This window comes from Xiphophorus couchianus, chromosome 21 (genome assembly GCF_001444195.1).
Source record: "Xiphophorus couchianus chromosome 21, X_couchianus-1.0, whole genome shotgun sequence".
Classification (NCBI taxonomy): domain Eukaryota; kingdom Metazoa; phylum Chordata; class Actinopteri; order Cyprinodontiformes; family Poeciliidae; genus Xiphophorus; species Xiphophorus couchianus.
In genome coordinates, this window is record NC_040248.1 from 16,924,961 (window position 1) to 16,945,578 (window position 20,618).

Here is a 20,618-nt window from a genome sequence, read left to right on the forward strand (position 1 = left end):
AGCGCATCAATCCTGCATTCTCCACTGCAATGAATATTTCATTTTCTTACAACTGCCTTTGCAGCGTCCTGCTCTAATGGCCGCGTGGTGCACACCCAGTAGGACAAGCAATGCTGGGGTCATCCGCTGAGACTTAAAACAGCAGGTGAGACGTTTCAAACTGATCTAATGACAAAGTTTCCAACACGTAATGCACTGCAGGAGTAACCTGTTGATAGTGAGGATCTTATTATCTTGCTTTAAAGACGCAGGGACCAGGCACAGAGGGATAAAACGCCTCCATTCTCCCAAGTCTTACTCTGCACAGGTCAAAAGCATTAAGGCGCGTTTGACGTGTCACTTGCAGAGCCCTGATTTATGGCGCCACCCTGCGGCAGACAAGCGAAGCAGCAAAGAGCACAGAAAAACAGATGTCATACTCTGACGCCGATGTGTTGCAGGACAACATTCTAACTCGGCGGATACTTTTTCTTTTCTTCTGGGAAATATATGAAACTATTCTCATTGTGTTGAAATGTTCTTTCTCGAGGGAAAGTTAGGCTTTGGATATCTGTTGAAATGTCAAACTGACATCAATTTTATAATTTCCTAATTTTCTGGAAAGCACATAAATGTTTTAGAATTACTGTGCTTTAGCATTTATCGTTAACTAAACATCTGGAAGGTTCTAGGAAGGACATGTTTTCTTGCTGTTGGTAGGGAAAGCAATGTTTTCCCCTTTATGACCTTCATGCGAATGCCTGAATATCTTCTAATTTTCAAACTAAATTCTGATGTAAAACAACAGTAATGAAGATAGCTGGAGTTCAATGAAGGGCGATATCAGTATTAAACCTAGAGACTTTGGCAGACTTAAGAGTGGAGTGAATGTAAAGTGTGGCAGTAAACCTACAGCTAGATGATTTAAATCAAATCATTATTTTGTATTAGAATGGCTCAGTCAAAGTCAAGTTCTAAATTAAGGCAAACTCAGAAATCTGTGGCAAAACGAAGACTTGGAAAAGTGATGTCTGCTATTTTTTCAAAGCAGTCTGACTGAGCTTTAGGAATTTAGCAAATTTTTCTTCTACTTTCTCTCCCTCAGTTGCACAATGCTGCTAGAATCATAACTCCATTGAGGATTAATAGGGGCTGAATATTTAGGCATTAGACTATTATTTGTGAAAAAATAAAGCCACTGTGTATTGTTTCCATCTCATTTTTATGGGTTACCTTCTATTGCTCTATCACATAATAACCCAATAAAATACATTGGGTAATACTAAGAGATGTTGTTAGGTGAGAAAACACCAATAAGTGAAAGGTATATTTAAAACAAGGTACTTTAGTTTAGGGAAATATAAATGAAGTATTAATATATTTTGTCAACAGATAGATATGTGAAGATGTGGAGAAGACCCCCTTCTCCAAATAGAAAAAGTATAGAAATCTAACAAATTATTTAGGTTTTTGCAGGTATTAGATTTTACCACATGTATTTTTTGGAGTATTTAGCATTAATCAATTTCTATATGTATTTAAGCGTCGCCTCTTACTGAACCTTTTTTTTTTTTCCTCCCACAAAGTGAATCCTCAGTTCACCACACACGATCTTTGGCAGCAGTATTACGACGAGACGCCGTTTCCACGGTTTTAGCCGATTTTTCTCGAAGTGCTTCGCCGCCGGTGGAGCTGCTCCCTTTAAACAGGCAGCTTCTCCGCAGTTTCCCACCCGCTCTTTGTCCGCCAGGCGACGCGTTTCTTTTTACGGTGATGTCGCCCACGTTCATGGGTGATGTGTTTTGGCTCCTGTCGTAATGTCGGCGCTCCGAAACTTGGACTGACACAGCCGCACTGGACTAGGGAGCGGTGGCTGCTGGACTAAGGAGCGGGGAGTCCAGCGAGCATCTCCCCCCCCCACACACACCCCGGCGGCGGGGAGCATCACATGTCTAAGCGGCGGAGCTTCAGCTGAGCTCCGGACTGACATCAGTCCAGCGCCCTTGCCGGAATCAAAGGAAGCATCCGGAGGACGCCAGAAACCGAAGCCCTTCTTCTCCGGGACAGAAATGTCTGCTCTGTTATTAGAAAACGCAGGCTGGCACCGAGGCGCAGCTGAGAAACGGTGAAACTCTTGTCTCAACCCGCAATGTCATGGGTATATGGAAGAAACAACTGGCTCTTTCTGGCTCTCCTTCAACAGCCTTTTGATTCAACGGTAAGTGAAAGGTGCGCATTTTGTCTTAGGCGCCAGGCAGATGTAATAACATCTGTTTGTTGTGGTTTAGCTTTCCGGGGCAGGTGTCTCGACAGTGGCCCCTCCATCACGGCTGCTCTCTGTTTTCAGAGGCCAGCCGGCTTGGCCCCGTGTGTTACATTCCGTCCACGTCCTTTCCCCTCCAACCTCCTGTAGCAACAACAACAACAAAAAGAAAAGCTCTTATGTAACCCTGTGGGATTCCTTTTCTGTTAGACTTCCTGGTCCTGTCTAAAGAAAACACGGCAACTCCTGAAGGAGCCCCATGTGGACAGAAAGGCTGTCCCAATGCCAGATCAGAGCTCCCTATACTCTGAGAACACGCAGCATGCTAATAATAAGTCACAATAAGGCTTTATTTAGGTATTTAGCTGAAAGTTAGCCGAGAGGGCTTTGATTCTGCAATGGCATTTTCAGTGGCAATGTGGTAGGACAGGAACTTTGTACTGTCTGAACATAAAAGGCGTGACTGTGTTATGGATTGCACCATTTAGGCACGCGCAAGCAGCTGCTAAATACAGAAAACGTCACTGTAAATAATGTTTTTAAGAAAATATATATGCCGTTGTTTGGCGCCCGCTCTAGCACAAGCGCCCCCTAAACCCACTTTTTGCGAAACTGACAGGATCAGTCCATGCATTGTGCAGGTTTTGTTTAATCTGTGAGCTTTTGTGTTGGATGTGACGTAAAAGAAAAAAGATGGTCCAGGTTAGGGAGAAAACAAAACGAGCAACATCATAAGAAATAGATCAAACAAATAAACACTTTTTACCTTCTAAAGGGCAAATTGCTCACATGAGTAAATGGAGGAGTTTTCAGTGAGGTTTTGAATGTGATTCTCTCTCATGTTTTCTAGTGTGCAAACAGAAACTCGGAGAAGTGAGGTCTGGTTGCATCTGGAATAAGTTGCATTATGGGAAATGAAGGATCTACTTTTATTTGCAACATACATGGCTGCTCTCTCTCTTTTTTTAAAAAAAAAATTACCGTTTAACAAACAACACATGGTATGTGGCAGAGGTGCAAGGAACAGCGCAATGCGAGTAGGAAAAAAGAAACAGGAAAAAAGAAAGAGAACGTTTAAGACTATAACAACAAACACATAAAAGTAGGAAGTGCTTCAAATATTTAAAACAAAAATATATTTTGTTGGCAAATACAGGTTTAAAACATTTCGACAAGGAGGAAAAAAGTCTGAGTTGGTGTGAAAAAGATCCAAACAGGGAGTAAAACTTTTCCACGTACAGTATTGTATATAATACTTAAGAGAAGAATATTTATGACCTCTCAGGACATTTTCACTTGTTGTTGTATTGTTTTAACTTGACATTGAATGATTTGCAGAAGCACAAATGTACCCCAAATAGGGCTGGTCAATAAATTGCTAACCATATATATTGCAATAGATCAATATCGAAAGATAATACATCTGATAAAATATTCAGCACGTAGAATATTGACTGAACTCCTATCCAGAACCGCACAACATTCTGGGAGATGTAGGCAGAAGACAGACTTTAGCTGCTCAGCCTGCCACTGCTATGCTAGCTGGGCAGCATCAACTCACTCACTCATTAGTTACCTAGCAACAACCAGTTCAGTGAAAACTGTGAATAAAATAGGAAAGAACACACCAGAAGCTTGGCAGTATTTCAGATTTTTAAAATAAAAAACTAATCAATAATTGTTGATATTGACAAGTGTCAGCGCTTCTATCGTGACAGGTTTTTTAAGGTTCATTGTCCAGCCCTGAGTAAAAACAGTTATTTGCAAATTCCACTTCTTGGGGCGCGTAAAATGCTAACCAAAGTTTGTTGTTGTAACTATAAAAACGTGAAAGAGTTTGAGTTCTTTTCAAGATGCTGCTTGTCCTGTAAACGTCTGTTGCTTTTAGTGGCAGAGACAGACTTTTCTTTGCATCTTTCTGTATAGTTTTATAGTTTCTTACTGTTGTTACTTATAACTGTGTGATTTGTTCGCTCCCAGAGCTCCGCCTCCCATTCGGCCTGAGGACCTCCGACCTTAACGACAAACGATGACCTCCCCTGACTCGCCTCCCCTCATCTCCCCCTCCCCGTGTCCGGCGCCACCCCCGTCCCTGCCCTCGTCCCCGGCTCCCTCCTCCCCGGCCCCGTCCTCCTCCTCCATCCCGGCCCAGCCCTCGCTGCCTCCCACGGGCGAGGTGATGGTGCTGGCTCTGGGCAGGAAGAAGCAGCGCGTGCTGATCGCGCTCTCCATCCTCCCCAACCTCTTCCTGGCCTTCCTGCTCTCCTCCGACCCCCTCATCACGCTCTCGCCGCCGCACCACTGCCGCCTGCCGGGCCCGTCGCCCTCGCCGGAGGCGCTGAACGCCTCCCTGCCCTGGGAGAAGGGGGCGCGGCCCGGGGAGACCGGGGGCCTGTCCCAGTGTAAGCAGTACACCAACGGCAGCCAGTCGGCCGCGGTGGACTGTGAGTCCGGGTGGGACTACAACGTGACGGAGGGGCTGAAGAACAACATCGTCACCGAGGTAACGCTTCAGCCTAGTTGCTCACCTGTCAAAGTCTTTTCTTTTAGTTAGGATTTAGGGTTTATATGCTGAGAAACCTTTTTTTCCCCCAACCCGTCTCTACTGCAGAGTCCTGAGCTTGCAGCTTTACTTTCTGCAGAGTTGTACTAACCTTTGATTCAGCTTCACAAACTTATTTAACCTCAAGAACGACCGGATAAATCTCACATGCCGCAACACAGGAACATTAGTGTTTTCCGGGTTTTAAGGTCAAGTCATGTTTATTTATGTAGCACATTTCAGCAACAAGGCAGTTCGAAGAGTGCTACATCGTAAAAACATCATACAGTCACCATTTATGAAACGAGCAATAAACATCACATTCTATCAAATGCCATCATCAAAATCATCAATCATATACAACATTGAATATATAGTTTCACTTATTACTAATCAAAGGCAGCTCTAAACAGGTGGGGTTTTTAGCCTTGATTTAAAGGAACTCAGTGTTTCGGCTGTTTTGTAGTTTTCTGGAAGTTTGTTCCTGATTAGAGGAGCATAGGAACTCAACGCTGCTTCTCAGTGTTTGGTTCTGGTTCTGGTCTTGTTTAAACAGGACGACATACAGAACATTCCAGACAACCTTCGGCTTCCATTCATTTGAAATACAATAAGAAAACAAAATGCACAGAGCTTCGGCTCTTCCTAAACGGTGAAAAGCAGTTTTGCTGTGTTTTTTTTTAGCGCAAGATTTATTTATTGTGAAAATCTTCCTCTGAGTTTGGCTATGTCATTTATCAAAAGTCAGGAAAATTCCTGACAACCTTTTGGTTCCCAAGCAGACCTCCTCCATGGTGTGGAATGATTTTTCTAAATTGATAAATGTTGTTGATTCTAATTTACTGAAACATACACAGAAACAAGGGAACAAAGGTGAGTGTGTGCAGTCACTATCTTTAAAATCAGCCACCTGTTTCATGCAAATCCTTTTCCTTTAGCTAAGAATATGTAGAAAACACAAAGTCTCAGTCATTTGGATAAGCTAAAAAAAAAGTTTAATAAAGATGTAACCTTCAGAGGTAATAAAAAACACCTATAATGATATCAAGAATTGCGTTACTACCAGTTGATATTTAATTTTAAGATGCCCTGAATTATTGCTGCTTGGGAGAAATAAGCTTAAAATATTTCAGAATCTTGGATAAATTATGATAAATATATCTGACATGTTTCTTGTATATAAAGCTGCTTTTGTTTGCAAAACAGCTTTGACCAGTAAATGTTAAAACAGCTTGCCTTAGCAGAGGAGATCATTTAACATTTCACTGTTTGAATAGGATAAAAACCATCAGGCTGTTCAGTTTGTTCAAGACTTGTTGAAGTGCAAAGTGCTCTTTTGCACAGCTCAGAGCTTTTATGAAAGCTCATATTTAATTTTGTTCATTTCATTGTTTCCCCATAACAGCATACAACTTAACAAGGCAGCCTTTCTGTTGGCTTTAAAGCAGATTAGAGTGATAAAAAAGAAACTCAAGCCACATACTTCAACAAAACGTGTGCTACGAATGAAGAGGAATGCCTTTTTATTTTGTCCTTTGTGTTTTCAACATGAAACACAACAAACTGAGCAAGTTTAGGTCCTGTTCTGTGTTACTTTGGTAACACTAAAGCACATGAATATAATGTGGATAGTCTTAACAGCAGTTCAGTCTTTTAACATTTTAAGACAGAAAGTCTGCTGCAGTCTGGTGGTTCTGCCTTTTGGCAGTTCTGGTGGAACCGTTTGGGTCTGAGGGGTCTGACGGCGACCTGTGGAGGTCGATGATTATCTCCACGACGTTTAGGTTCGAACACTGATTCAGAAGACTTTTATTTAGATCATTGTGCGAAGAGGAATTTGGAGGAACATGTTTGGAATGCCCAAGATGAGAATTTCCATTATCACAGAGGACGATCCTGATCACAGAGGGAGAGCTGCTGCGCTGATATAGATGGAAACTGAGGCATTAAATAAAATAAAAGCATGCAGGGTAGATAACTTCTTTAACAGCTTTCCTCTGTTTCTGTTTACATGTGCAAGATTAATAATTTTGCTTCCCAGCTTCGAGCACCTAAACCTCAAGGACACGGCTTTGTGTCTCCAACCTTTCAGCCGACCTCTCTCCTGAAACTAACTGTAATTGCAGCTGCTACTTTCCCAAATACGTCCGCAGACCTCGGTAGCTCCCTGTTTATGAATAACTCTTCATATATTTCTGCTGCCTCCGCACCACACGCCACATATTTACAACAGTCTCGGTCCGTGCCCTCTGGTGATCCCTCCATTTTTCCATTTCTGACCATGCTGCTGTAAGAACCCCACCCAGTCCTCCAGTCCACGGTATGAGGGCAGTGTGCTGGTGATCCACCCACACCACTGCAGCAAACGGAAGATTCTCAAGCGCTGCCAAGGGAGGCATTTGGATGCAAAAGCGTCCGTGTTGTAACAGCAGTGTTCACACTCAGGTTTACAGACAGGATGCTTCGCTCTCTCTGTGTGTTTGCGTGTGTGAGATCTCTTCCTCCTTCCTGTGCAGCATCACTGTGCTGAGGTGGGTTGCAGTGTGTTTAAAGTAAGACAGGACAAGCTCCTGATCAGCTCCAGATCAATCCGTATTGCCTGTTTCCACAGAGTATAACCCCTCTGAGGATGTAGGTGGGTCTACAGTGCCTTTCAGAAGGTTTTTACCCCTTAAACTCTTGCACATGTTGCTAACCTCAAACTATATCATTGGGATTTTTGTTTGTTTGTTGTAGACCCAAACAAAGTAGTGCACAATTAGAAAAGGAAGAAAAAATGACATCTGGTTGAGGCTAGTTAGACTAGGTGGAAGAATGTCTGACCTGCAGTTTTCTAGTTCATTTTTATATTCAGAGCTTTGACTGGGTCATTCTGACACATAACATCCTTAACCTCTGCCCCAGTCTCTTTCTTTTGCCCCAACCTCCATCAGGTTTTCTGTCAGTATTGTTCCTTGTTCAGCTCTATGCATCCTTCCCATCCACTTTGTCCAGTTCCCCATCAGAAGGAAAGCATCACTAAGTATAGATGCTGCCACCACCTTGTTTTTCTTTGCGGGAACAGTGGTGTGTTCAGAACGATGTACGGCATTGCTTTTCCTTCTCGTCTGACTAGACCACTTTATTGTTGTGTCTCCTGTGTGGCTTTGGGAAACTCATCTGCTTTACAGAGTCTATAAAAGAATCATTTTTTATCTCAGCACGTTGTCCCACCTGATCTCTGGATGTCTGTAGCTCCTCCAGATTTACCATCAGCAGTTTGACAGCTTCTCCGATGATTTTTTTTTTTCCCTTCCCCACTCATCGGTTTTGGTGGACCGCCATGTTTTCAGATAATAAACTAAACAATTCTGATTTAGTACTAAATACATTATAGTGGGGGATTTTATTATTCATGTTGACACTGAAAGCGATATCCCAAATGTAGTTTTTAAGGCTTACTTAGATTCATTTAGCTTTACTCTAAGTCCTACTCACTCTGGTCATCACACTTTCGACCTTGTGCTGACATATTATGTGTGAGAAAATAACTGCACTTCCGCATAACTCTGTCCTGTCTGAACATTTTTCAACAACCTTTGAGTTTATTTTAACTTGGTGTGCCAAACCTGAGAGAAAAATGTAATTATAGTAAATATTGGTGCCTCGAGATGGCATTTATTGTGACAACATCATGGTCTTCATGGTGATGTTGGTTCTCTTTAACAAACTGAGGCCTTCACAGAACAAATGAGTTCACGCTGAGATGAAATTACATAAATATGAAGAGAAAGAAATGTAAACTAGAGCCGACCCGGTGATTCTTTGTTTGGGAGTCATCCAAACTGAGCCGGACAGGCTCTCATCTTGCTCAGAGGTGGCAGCTTTATGCCTGACTGCAGGTTTCTTTCTGCTCCCACCAAACCAGTCCGGGGAGTCTCTGAACTCGTTTGTACTCATTCCCGCTCCGCTCCTGTCGTGCAAAGTGTTCCAGGCACATGAGAGACATGCGACGTCCCACCGCCCTTTGTCCAGCCAGCTTGCGCCGTTGTGATCTCGTTACTCGGCAACGAGATCACAACGGCTGACGGGCCTTTTTCTGTTCCGCTGCACGGTTTCCAGTCATGTGAGGCCTCTTAATGTTTAGCCCTCTCCTCGAACTCCCTACAGACCGGATCATTAGAACCGTGTCATCCCCCCCCCCCCCCACCTCCAGCAGAGCTCAGCTGTAAATGCAAATCAGTGGATCAATTTGGGGAGATGAAACTCTGAACCGAGAGCAGAAATCTGGTGTTTTAAACAAATGTGCTTGGACTTTCTATCTTTGCTTGTATGTGACCACACTGCACTTTCAGCACAGTTATTTACTTTTACATTACATAAAAGAACCAGAGCTTCCTGTATTTGCCCAATAGGTGTTAATCCTTCTTTTGTATCCTTCTAGACTTCTGCATTAAGTTTGGTTTCACTGATGTTTTACTTCTTAATCATTAACTACAGCTTTCTGTTCATATGGTGTGTCCATCTTTTGATACTCTTGGTGCTTATTGACTCTGACCTTTCTAAGAATCATAAATACTGGTCCTGACTCAAGCAGATCATCTCTGACAGACCTCTCTCCATCTGTCCAGTGGGATCTGGTGTGTGGCCAGTACTGGCTGGTTCCAGTGGAGGAGGTGTGCTTCATCCTGGGCGTTCTGACTGGATGCCTCAGCCTGGGCTACACAACTGACAGGTAAACTTAACAACGTTCTCTCACATCCATTTATTCTGATGTGCAGTGTAGTTCTTTAAAGACAGATGAACCTTTGTTTCTTAGTTTTTTTTTTGTTTTTTAATTCTTTTTATTTCATTCATTCTTTTACTTTCTTTCTCTCTCTCATATTCTTTCTTTGTTTCTTGCATCACTCAAGTTCATGCATAAGTGAAGGAAGGCAAGGGAATACTTTTGGTTGTTTAGTTTACCAAACCTTTTATAAAACTTGGTGGTGACAAAATCATGCTGTATGGATGCTGGTCGGATTTGACGGGAAGCTGGTTGGAATATTTAAAAACAAACCTTGCATCATTTTTCCCTCTGCTTGCAATTATTCCGTCATGTATCACAGAAACTGAAATAATTTGCATTAGAGCTTGTGATTAAAACAGCACAAATCATGGACTTCAAGTTCTTTCTTCTTTATTTTAATTACTGTAAGAAACTGGAATGTGATGTTTACTAAAGTAGACCTCACCGATGTGCGACGAAGCAATTAGCCCTAATAGGTCATCAGCTGTGGCTGACTTTTTTTTTAAAGCTCCATCCACACCCCCACAATGCACTGCAACCTTCAGCTAACCGAACTGGTCTGCATCTGCTGTGTAACTGGAAGGGCCAAGCTGGGAGAGCGATGATGTCATTTCAATCAGCTAATAGCCCTCATTCATTTCTTGGCTAGCTGCATTGCATGCGTTTGTTAATGCCAGTAATTTAATGCTGCCTCCTCAGGGCTCCCGAAGCAGAGCCTACAACAGGAACGAGACACTGCCAAACCGCAAATCAGCGAAACATTGGCAAATTATCACAATGATTTATAGTCAGAGTTGACTAGTTCTCCTTAGTTTTCAAGAAGGTATAATTGAAATTTGTCTTGAGGATAAACGATTTTCACTTAAATCAACTCGGTGCACAAATACTAGCTGTTTTTTTTTCTCCCAACATTAAAGGTTTAACTATGTTGGTAGTTATGTGTCTCAGCTGCAGCTTTGTGTCTCCGTGGTTCTGCAGGCTGGGCAGGTCCAAGACCCTGCTGATCTCTCTGACTCTGTCGGTGGTGTTTGGGGTGCTGGTGTGTGTCTCTCCGTACCCTTCCATCTTCATCGTCATGCGCTTCTGCCTGGCTGCTGCCAGCGCAGGGGTCTACCTAACTCTGTACATCGCCCGTAAGTATACCCAGTTATATACGTATGATCCAAGAAATATGCCAGACAGACATTTCTACAAAGCAAATAATCCAGTGGGTCTTTCTATTATTATTTTTTTTGATTTGTTGACAGCAGCAGGAGGCTTTTCTCTGTAAAACAGGAACTGCTTTTGGGACTGGATGTGAAAACTCTGAAAACGTCACAAATTTATGAGGCTTAATAAGCTATGGAGACTTGTGACATGTAAATAATTGCTAACTAGAGCATAATTAAAAGGGATCTTAGTCCATGGCTGATGAGATGGATCCTTAAAGTTTAATTTACTCTTGATATAATACTTTTTAAAACTACTCCATATTTTGTTACCCTCCAACCTCAAGCCTGAATTTTTTGTTGATTTTAGATCATAGACCAACATAATGGGGCATGTAGTGTATAGTTATGGATTGGAAGGACATCTATACATGGGTTTTCCTAATCTTTTCCTAAAAAAAAATCTGAAGCAGGTGGCACGCATTTGTATTTGGCCCTTTTTACTCGTATCATAAAATCAAATGGCATAACTGAAAACCTAACAAGCTACAGCAGTCCACCTAAGCTGGCAAGGTAACTCTAGAGGAGCTGCAGATACCCAGAGCTTAGGTGGGAGAATTTGTCGACATGCCAACAAGAAAAAACAACAATGCAGAAAGAAAGCCATAAGACATCCTATTTAAGGTTTTTCCCCAAGCGAGTAAGCAAATATAAAAGAAGATTGTTACTCTCACTTGAAACCAAAATGTTATTTGTTGACCTACTTGGAAAACTTAAAACTCCATCATCCTGAACACACCACTCTCACTGTGTAAGATGGTGGTGGGAGTATCATGCTGTGGGAATGCTTCTTTAGCAAGGATAGAGAAGCTGGTTCAAGCCGATGAGGAAATGCTTGGAGCTAACTGCAGGACAATCCTGAAAAAAAGACATGAGACTGAGGTTCAGCTAAAGCTACCATCACTTGGTTTACATTAAAGCATGTATTAGAATGGCCCAGTCAAAGTCCAGACCTGAATACAATTAGAATATGTGGCACGACTTTTAAATGGATGGGAATAAACTCGTCCGATCCACTTTAATTGATGTGTACAGCTGATAGAGACAAACCTTCAATGACTTGATTCAGCAAAAGGGAGAGTCTACAAAAAAATTAAAAGCATGCCGCACTTCTCAGATTTTTTCCAGAAAAAATCAGTGAAAGCAATGAATCCTTCCCTTACATTCCACAGCTTTGTGCTGCTTTGTACTAATGCACCACATCAAATCTCCTTAACGTTTGTAGTTACAAAGTGACAAAAAGGGAAACAGTTCAATGGGTGTGAATACTTTTATTATTATTACTATTATTAATTTAAAGGTTTTTTTTTACACAATACTCATACAAACAAACAAACAAACACAAAATGCCATCCTGACGTTTGTTTGTAGCAGTAATGTTTTCATCCGGCTCAGACTGGTGTCAGCTCAGACTCACCTACTTAAATCTCCATAATTAGCTTTTAACTGGCACTCAGGACTAGCGTCAAAAGACCAAATTTGTAAATATCAGTGTGCAATTACTCGGCTGGTTTAACACGCACAAAGAGTGGGACGCTTTTGTAAGTCAAAAAGTTCTTGCGAGTTAGGGTGAACCGTGGGAAAATAAGCACCTCAGAGCAGCGGAAATCAGAAGCAGTGATGTTTTCTTGCACGGCAGGTCTGGAGCTGTGCGAGCCGTCGCTCAGGCTTGTGGCGACCATGCTGGCTGGGTTCATGTCGGTGGCAGGGGAGCTGCTGCTGCTGGCCGTGGCCCTTGGCTGCCAGTCCTGGAGGGGCCTGCTGGGAGCCGGGGTGGCCCCTTTGACACTCTTCCTCAGCTACGGGTACGACCGCTTGCTCAAATTGATAAATCATTGAGTCTGTATTAAAAGGACCCGTGTCCTACGGCCAGCTGGCTTGCAGACAGCTTTGTCAGATTGTATCGATCTACTCCTTGCTCGCGTCAAGACACATTAGGACCACTTTATTCAATGGGCCAGGTTTCCATAAGACTCCAGCAAGCCCTCGCCGCTCCTTCTAACCAAATTAAACGAGATTATCAGCAGATTTGCGGCAATAATCCGCAAAATTTAATAAGAAAGGATTAAAGTTTTGCACCACTTGCTGACTTGTTTATTTCTTTGGCTCATGGAATAAATCGGTGCCGCAAAAGCTCCCGGGCTTTCAAATAATTCCCTTTGAGGCTGAAGGGTGATTATGTGTTGGGTTTCCCCCTCCTGCAGTGTTCCCGGTGTGTTTCCAGAGTCCCCTCGCTGGCTCCTCCTGTCGGAGCGATCCGCGGACATGAACGCGTTCAGCGAGAGGAGGAACTCCAACAGGGACTTGAGGGACGACGAGAGCTTCACAGGTGTGTTTACAAACTCGCCTCAAAGTCTAGTGATGTGAGCCAGTGTTCAGTTTGCGGAGCCTGCACTATTTCACTTTTCATTTTATTTCATTCACTTAATAAATATGAACAACTAAAAGGAATCGGGAATGAAAAAGAGAAGGAAGAAGCATCTAATATCTGCTCCCTGTTCACACAAAGAGAAGATTAGCTATTGAACTCAGAAGACTGTCAGAGACATTTGAAATGCACCAAAAATACACAACAAAATATCAGCTTATTTAATGGCATATTGCTTCATCATAATAATTCTCAGATCTCACTATCAAGATTGTTCCACAAACTGAAAACCTTTAGTTAAAATTCATATTTCCGTCATCACCGTTCTAAACCCATATGTATTTTCTTTCGCTTTTTACAAATATAGTTTCGCTTGGGAAAAAAAAAGCGCCTTTAGCTTACATTTTAATACATTGTACTCTATCAATTCATTAAGATTCAAAACATTGAAGTGTTTAAATATTGGGTTTGTGCAACATCTGCATCCAAAATATTTACATTACCATTAAGTGTGGCATTTTTAAATTAGGATTTCAAAATGAAAGTCTGTCTGGTTTAAAGTTGTTTTAGTGACATGCCAGAGAAAACTTCACGAGTTTTGATCAGAGATCAGCTGTGTTGCTTCTCTGCAAACTGTTTCTGCTTCCTTACAGCTGCTTCATTATTCCCCCATTTATGCAAAAAGAGAAATTCAGCTGTGTGGACTGTTGAGCTGCAGGCTGTCCAAGCAGAATGCCTGACTAATATCATCGTTTTATACCTCTCATTCCACAAAAACCAGACTGCCAAAAGTATGCCTAATACAACTGAGGTTTATTTTATACATTTGTTTGAGGCTTTGCCACGTAATCACATTGATACATGTTATAGATAACATTGTCAAAACTTTAATAATCAGTGTCACACTCACTGCTGCAGGTATAATTGTTAATTTCATGTTTAAAACAGAACCAGTTAAATAATGTTTTAGATATTTTTTATGTAAATATGCAGTTATAATCAAGGATTTGCTAAATGCATTTGCTTCCTGCTTTAAAATGCAACTATAATGTGCCATAATGACATGCTGCTGCTGTAGAAGACAATTTAAGTCAGGCTTTATTTACATATAAACATGTTTACAGGATAGAAGCAGATGTTTCCATTATTGCTTCTGTTTTGTCAGCTTAGCTCTGACTTTAACATTCTTATCCTCCACAAACCTCACTGCTTCATTGTCTTAGTAGATGGGAATAAACCATATTGTCAGTAATTACATATGGGAGTTATGTTTTGGTATCTCAAACAAGTGAAACTGTTTTCTGATTTGTGCGGCATGAGGAAATTAGTTTAGCCCTGTGTGTTTCCTAAAACAAAGATGGAGACAGGTTCATGTTTTGTCTAGCATGTGACGTAAGAAGTGGCAAAAAAAACGACATACAAAAGATCGAAATGTAGGTAGTTTTATTTTTTCTAATGGGATCCTTGTTGAATAAATATGTGTTGAAGAAACATTAGTCGTACAACTATGCCACAGTAACTGTGCTAAAGAAATCTCTGCCACTAATTCACAACAAATCTTTGTATACAAACATGAAATATTGTCTAAATATATCTGAGAACTCTTTGTATTTGAGAGGAGTGGGACATTTTAATGTATGAAATGTGTAGGAACCTTGATTTGAACTAAAAATGATGACTCAATAACTTGGTTAGTGGAAACATGCACAGCACTCAAAATCACAGACACTTTCAACATAAGACATTTTATCAGTGACATTTCTAAGAGCAGAATAAGGCCGCTCATACTGAGCCGAGTTCTGCTTAAGGTTCTTCCTGTTGAAAAGGCGTTTTCCTTTCCACTGAAATCAACTGCTTTTAATACTCAGTAGTGTGATGTTTTTATGATCTTTTTACTGTATTCTATTTCTTAGTTTTTTTCCCCCTGTTTTATTACACCCACTGTAAAAGCACTTTGATTAAACTAGTGGTTATTGTAAAAGGCTATACAAATAAATGCGTTACTATTAACAGTCCTCTGTAGGGCTGTTGTAAACAAATATTTTAGTAATCGAGTAATCTATCGATTATTCTTACGATTAATCGATTAATCGGGTAAAAAAAACCATAACAGCAGCATTACTATCGCATATCAACATGAGTCCAGTTTTTCACATTTGAGCTTCCCTAACAATGACTTTTCTGTAGTTTAGAAAATTAACATGTAACAATAATAGCTCATTCTCTTAGTTAACCTGAAGAAATATTATACAAAAATCTGAAATTATATTCAATTTAATAATAAAGAGGCAGGCTCATAAATACGCTTATAAAAATGTCTAAACTCCAGCTTTTGGTTTATGAGTTCATCGCCAATCAGTTTAATAGATGAACTCTCTCCTTGCCCAGACATTTATAGCTTTTGTGTTCATGTTAGCGACGGGATTTGACACCTTTTGTTTGTCACACACAGAAACATATATCAGCTATTTGTTGAGACCGGGATGATATGAAATACATTTTCCGGTTCGTCCGTAAAGCTACACTTACGTTAAACATCTAATGTGCAGCTGCCGGCAGTGTTCAATCTATCCGCTGAATAGAAGGTGAAATACACCTTCATCGCTTCGAGGCAGATACATTTTCCTCAAGGAATTTTAATAATCAAGTTGCTCCAATCACTCGAGGAATTGTTTCAGCCCTAGTCCTCTGTCAGCAAATGCTCATCCAGGAGTTTTTCCTACTGAATCAGTGACTCAGTGGAACAAGCTGGGTGTACTTTAACAGAAAACTGACAGCCTAAAAAAACATTTTCCCCTTTCTGAAGCGGTTTAAAACAATATGTCCGACTCCTTGTTGTAGCTTTGGCGTGTATTCTAGGAAGGCAGGGGCTGTATGGTTGGACTTTGATGGTTTTGGTCCCGTTGTTCCGCAGAGTTGGACTCGGAGCCGGCGCCCTCCTCCCGCCCCCACCTGTCCTTCCCCGAGCTTTTCCACAGCAAGAACATCTGGAAGAACATCTGCGTCCTCGGCTTCACCTCGTAAGTCACCCCGCACTAATTTAGCGCCGGGACAGTGTTTTGTGTCAGTGCAGCGCTTTGTTTACAGGCATGCTGCAGTCTCGTATTTCATCCCTGCAGCCTTGTGATGGACTCTAAACTCTTTCCCCCCGTCCTCTCTCCTCAGATTCATCTCTCACGGCATTAGTCACTGCTACAGCTCTTTCCGTGGTGACGTCAGAGGCACCGCCCCCAGCTTCTACTGGACGTACCTGCTGTCCGTGAGCGCGGGGGGCGGGGCCTGGGTGCTGCTCTGGGCGACAGTGGACAGGTGCGGTCGCCGTGGCATCCTGCTCCTGTTCATGACGACGACGGGCCTGGCCTCCTTGATCCTCCTGGGACTCATGGAGTGTAAGCTGACTTTTAGCGGGCAGCAGGGGGCTTTGTCTTGTTTTTTTTTTTTTAATTATTAGTATTTTGCATAAACCTACACTCAAACAGGAGAGACTATTAATAGTCCAACAAGGTGGAAACAGGATCTCTTCATCTCCTGCTGCTAGGAAATGATTAAATGAGGCTTATGTTGGGATTAAAGTCCTACCTTTAATGAAGGAGATTTAATTTTAGCCCATATTCATCTGCAAAATCAAACTGAACTTCATCCATTATGAAAACGATAAACGGCACACCCGTCTGATTGGTTCGTGGAAAAGTCCGACCTATACATTTTATTTTTCCATTGCATTGTGGAAACACACATTTCAGAATCTCTGTCTCCCCCTAGTGGCTGATAAATAACACAACTCCTGGTTTATGTAGGACACTGCAGTGAGAGCAAAGTCAAAGCTGTGTCAGAAACTGCGCTTTTATCACTCATCAACAGCTAACAAGGTGCTGTTTAGACTGCTGGGTGGGTCTTTGTTCCTTTATAAGCTGAAGGAAGTCGAGCTGACTGAGTCGATTCAGTCGCAAGAGACTCGTCACCTTCATGTTGTCAACACTTTCTCTTCTCCTCCCCGACAGATCTCAGTGAGACGGCCATCACGGTTTTCTCAGTGCTGGGTCTTTTCTCCTCCCAAGCCACTGCATCGCTCTGCATCCTCTTCACCGCAGAGATCATGCCCACCATCATCAGGTAACAAACACACTGACAGAGCACTACTTTCAAAGCTTGGAACATTAGAAATGCAGTAAATCACGAGGGAGCAAAGGATATGTCGTGTCTGTGGGGACCAGTATAAAAGTGCTTGAATTTCAATGAGGTGTTTTCAAGGTTTAGAAAGTGCTGGATTTCTGTTTAAAGTCCTTGAAAGTGCTTGGTGTTCAGACTACACGGTTCTGTAATGAAGGGAAATTTAACTAATTCAAATATTTTTAGAATACAAAGACAAAAGTTTCAAAAAATCTCTAAAAAAGTGTTCTCGCTAGGTTTTCTGGCGTTTAGCAAATAGAAGCAAGATATACAAATCTGTGTGGATTACAGGAAATCCTAAATTTATTGAACACCTACTGTGTCATCCCATCAACCCAGGTGTCTGCAGCTAAACCTCATTTAGAGCCAATCATGTTATATGACAAATTGAAGAAAAACAACTTGTATTTTTTGAAAAAATTCCACTTTTAAGAAACTCCTTTTTGCTATTTTTGAGTTTTTACATGTTGATAATTGTGGAAACTTGTGAAACAATGGCAAGAAAAATGGGTAAGAAAATATCACTAGTCGGTTTAGTGTTATTGTGGAAATTCAATGCTATTATTTCTTGAAACGACAATAAAAAATAGCTAAAACCTACATTTATCATCTCAGCCATATTTAAAAACATGAATTACTTCTTTACCATTTCTTGTTAAAGTTATATAGAGCCAGACCTCTGCTTCAATCTGTCAAAAAAACAACAACAAAAAAGTAATTCAAATGTGTTATTGGATCCAAAACGAAGGTGTTGAGGATGAGTGTGTGTGTCGGTGTGTTTCTAGGGGCACCGGTGTGGGCGTGGTGCTCGCCCTGGGCTGCGTGGGCCGCCTCAGCTCCCCGATCATGGACCTGCGGAACCACTACGGCTACTTCCTGCACCACGTCATCTACTCGTCCCTGGCGCTCCTGGCCGTGCTCTCCATCCTGCTGCTGCCCGAGAGCAAGAGGAAGCCACTGCCTCAGACGCTGGGCGACGGGGAGCAGTACAGGCGCCCCCCACTGGGCCGGAGGAGGAGGGACAACGTGCCGCTGCTGGCCACCCCAAACCCAGAGACCTAAAAGAAGGCCGCCGCAGCGGCGCCACGCAAACAGATCCCCATCTTTCGTGTTTGTTCACAGGACTAGAGAGAGACGTAGCAATATGGAGACAAACAGGAGGACGAATGGAGATGAAAAGGGCTGTAACGGACTTTATGCTTCCTAACATATCACACTCTTTGTCATTCCAGACGCAGACAGACTGCTTGAGCTGCCTCAGACTTCACATCTCGGTTTTTTTCCTGAACACTTAGATTTACTTCTGAACATTAACAGAAGTAATTCGTTAATTACATTCAGGACGCTCTTCATTTTCTGTCATGAGACACACCAGCATTCAGCTACACTTCTGCGTCTGTGTGTCTGTGGTAGAGACTGCATCCTCCGGCTGCAGGTGACAGTCATTTGTTACGGTTCCTATTTTTTTATGTATTTGCTGTGGGTGAGAAGACAAAAAGCGCTCAGAGGTGTCAGAGTTGATCCGCAAGTTACATATATATATATATATATATATATATATATGTAACTTGCGGATCAACTTTCGAATCTGGGGCCCTGGAGCCTGATGGGGAACAGCAGCTGTAACAGGAAAAAAAAAAGCATTGTAAATACTACTAGGTTTTAGTTTCTTTGGGGCATCTGAGTTTTGTTTTAATGCCAGATTCGGTGACTGGAGCAATCCAGTATGCTATACAGCGGGGCGAAGAAGAGCACTTTGAATATTCTGCTTTGTAACATTAACGAGTTAATCCGACCAAAGTCTTCAAGTTTAGGGGGACAGGCCTGTGAACACAAATCACATATTCTGATCAAAAACGTCTCAGTAAAGACGGTGGAAAAATCTGGCCTGGAGCTAGAAATATTTAAACTATTTATGTCGTCGTTAAGTTTAATCAGTAAGTTATCCTGACACTTTGAATCTTAATTATGAAGCTGAATTGGATCCATGTAAGCCTTCCATTTATCCCGGATGTCAACCATGAAACATTCCTGTCTGCATGTTTGAAATCACAGAAGGGCTCGTTTTCTCTGCGTTTCCTCCGACTTGACACCTCTAGATCAGTTGTGTCGGCTGTCAGCTGATGCTAGAAGGATACAAACAAACCGCAGTAGAGGAGTTGATCATGTTTATAGGCATATAAACATTGGTCTTTAATGGAACGAGAGGAGACAGAAAATGTGTCTTTTTGGAAAAAAGGGCCCAATGAGCATGCTCCATGTTGGGGAGCTGAAGAGGGCCCCTGAGCTCCAAATTAACCACTCATTCATTCCCTGTTGCACTCTGTAGGTCTCCTACCCAGTCTGGAAAAGTCTGGAATTTGATTTCATTATTTCCCTGGTCTGGAAAAGTATCGAAAAAGGAAATAAGGAGATGTAAAAAATATATTTTCAGATGTAACTAGCTTTTCCGTTGCCTAAATGTGCTCTTATTTTCCTGTTTCCTCCTTTCCTTTATCCTCATCTGCTTTCTCTTTTCCTACATTTTTCTTCCTTTCTTCCTTGTACACTCCCCTCATTTCTTCTTTCCTTCACTTAATCTTTTTCTACCTCTCATCCTTCATTACGTCCTTCCCTATTTTCTTTGTTGCAAACCTTTGGTCCAGCCTTCTTTTTTCCTTCCTTCCTTCCTTCCTTCCTGTTTCTGGTTTTTGCACAAAGCTTATAGATTCATAAAAAACCACTGTAAAGGTATCTGCCATGAACGCAGTGAATTTTATATTTTTTAAAATAGTGTTAAATACTGACGACTTTGCAAGTTTGAGACAGGAAAAGTATGGTGTTTTGTTGAATCTGTCTTGTGGGAAAGCCATATTGCAGGCAGGATGATTGAAAGCAGGTAAATCTGTTTTGCAGATTATGCTGGTGAGAACGGACTGATTATCTTTCTTCGTATGTGTACCATTGAAGGATAAGGAAATTGGAGGGTTTAATTTGAACTTTGATGTTAACGAAACGCAAATTTGTTGAGGACTTTTTGAAATTTCTCTCTGTATGTTGCACTCAACAAGTCTAACACTTATACTCTAGTTCTTCTCATTAATTAACTTGGCTTGACTATAATTATGTCTGACAACACTGGCTGATCTGTTCAATGAGGAGTGTGATGCAGTTAATTCTGATTTTATGTAAATTAAAACTGGTTTAGAAAACAAGCGCTGAATTCAGACTTTATTATTATGAGAACCTGAATGTGTCTGTTTAAATGTAGAGGAAGACAAACACCCCCCCCAAAAATAGTTTGTAAATAGTTTAGAACCTTCTTGGCTAGCGTTCTTAAC

General features: G+C 41.7%; 1 protein-coding gene across 1 annotated transcript; it reads left to right on the forward strand.

Annotated features, from left to right (window-relative positions):
- Window positions 1–1,591: 1,591 nt before the first annotated feature.
- Window positions 1,592–20,492, forward strand: slc22a17 (solute carrier family 22 member 17). Its single transcript, XM_028004572.1, has 10 exons — window positions 1,592–2,197; window positions 4,223–4,745; window positions 9,395–9,498; window positions 10,531–10,685; window positions 12,400–12,565; window positions 12,965–13,089; window positions 16,043–16,148; window positions 16,294–16,517; window positions 17,130–17,241; window positions 18,084–20,492. The coding sequence occupies exons 2-10, from the start codon at window positions 4,272–4,274 to the stop codon at window positions 18,358–18,360; spliced, it is 1,743 nt and encodes a 580-aa protein (XP_027860373.1). The 5' UTR covers window positions 1,592–2,197; window positions 4,223–4,271; the 3' UTR covers window positions 18,361–20,492.
- The last annotated feature ends 126 nt before the right edge of the window (window positions 20,493–20,618 follow it).

Coding starts and splice junctions, on each gene's coding strand:
- slc22a17 (XM_028004572.1), top strand. CDS start 4,272: ATGACCTCCCCTGACTCGCCTCCCCTCATCTCCCCCTCCCCGTGTCCG. Junction 9,499..10,530: donor CTGGGCTACACAACTGACAG/GTAAACTTAACA, acceptor GTGGTTCTGCAG/GCTGGGCAGGTCCAAGACCC. Junction 12,566..12,964: donor ACACTCTTCCTCAGCTACGG/GTACGACCGCTT, acceptor CCCCTCCTGCAG/TGTTCCCGGTGTGTTTCCAG.